The 1,325-nt window shown below is 28.1% G+C and overlaps 1 protein-coding gene across 1 annotated transcript in view; it reads left to right on the top strand.

The window, feature by feature from the left end:
- The first annotated feature begins 432 nt into the window (after nucleotides 1-432).
- The window catches only part of LOC105623468 (sperm mitochondrial-associated cysteine-rich protein-like), a 1,952-nt gene continuing 1,059 nt past the window's right edge, over nucleotides 433-1,325 (top strand). The window contains exons 1-2 of the mRNA XM_012204865.1: nucleotides 433-439; nucleotides 775-977. Coding sequence (XP_012060255.1) covers nucleotides 433-439; nucleotides 775-977 — 210 coding nt within the window. The remainder of the gene's footprint in view (nucleotides 440-774; nucleotides 978-1,325) is intronic.

The following is a 1,325-nucleotide window of genomic DNA, read 5'->3' as shown; positions in this document are numbered from 1 at the left end:
TTCTCCTTTCCGTCCTTTCCTCTGCCTCATCATTTAATCTAAATGTCACTCTTTTCCTGCTATTTGAGCCGCTCACCTATTATCAATTTCCTCTGCTTATCACTGCTTATTGTCTACCACCTTTCCCTCTTGATGAGCCGTTTGTATCTTTTGATGCCATAATCTCAGCTGCCTTTCTTCTTCTTACTTTGTATGAAACAGTTCTATTGCTGCAAAATTCTTATCTCCTTTATTTATACAGCTTCTATCTAATCCTGCTTGTTCACATCTAATAAATTATTTATCGCCTCTAAATTCTTCAATACGCAATCTAACTCGCCGCTAAATTCGCTCACACGCTCATTTAACCAAGTCTTCATTAAAGTATTAAATGCCTTGAAATTTGCAACTTGTCTTTTTGAGAATATGTGATAGATATCTCATCTGTCACAAATGACTGGTAATGTTAATAATACGTTCTTAGTGCATGAAAATTGAATGATCATGATTGCTACACTTTTACATAAAAATCAAAATTGGAATAAAATTTATCGTCGCCCATTATGACGGATGATACACCGCATGAGAATATTTTAGAACAATTATTCGATTACGGTAAATTTATTTTCTCACATTAAAGTAATCGGTACATAATGATCTTACAAACTCTTAATATAAAATCAATCAATCACACATTATATATTATATTCTATTTTATAACATATGCATTTAATAATATCTTAATCAGCATTTTATAAAAATTAAGAAAAAAATTATTTTAAGTTATTTGTACAGTACAATTAGGAATAGAATGGGGTTCGGAGAAATTTCATTCAATGTGTCCTTCCAAGAAAAAAAAACCGAAAAAAAGATGTAAACGGGAGAAAAAAACTGAAGAAGATACTGACATAGGTCCACCTTGTACGAAGCAACAACCATATATACTTCCTAGTCAAATTTGTCCTAAATCGGTTTCTTGTTGTTACATAAAAATGCAGGTATAAAATAAAATCAAAAATACGTTGATTTATATTATTTTCTAAATTGATTATTAGAAAAACATGAACTTTTTCTTTATAAACTTATTAAACAATTTTCTGCATTATTGTTATGCATTATAAATTATAAAGTAAATGAATAAGTCCATTGTCTCTTTTGTGTAAGAAATATATCTTGTAATTGAAGTGTAACTCACGAGAGAGATTAATCAAAATTAATTTAAAAAAAAAGTGACGAATTAAAAAATTTAATACAAAGTTTTAAACATAGGCAGAGTGAGAAAGATAAAATAAAAAAGATATACATATATAAAATAAATTCTTATCATTTTTTTAGATGTAATAATT

The sequence above is a fragment of the Atta cephalotes genome, assembly GCF_000143395.1.
Source record: "Atta cephalotes unplaced genomic scaffold scaffold00002, whole genome shotgun sequence".
Lineage (NCBI taxonomy): Eukaryota > Metazoa > Arthropoda > Insecta > Hymenoptera > Formicidae > Atta > Atta cephalotes.
This window is presented reverse-complemented; position numbering and strand designations above follow the sequence as displayed.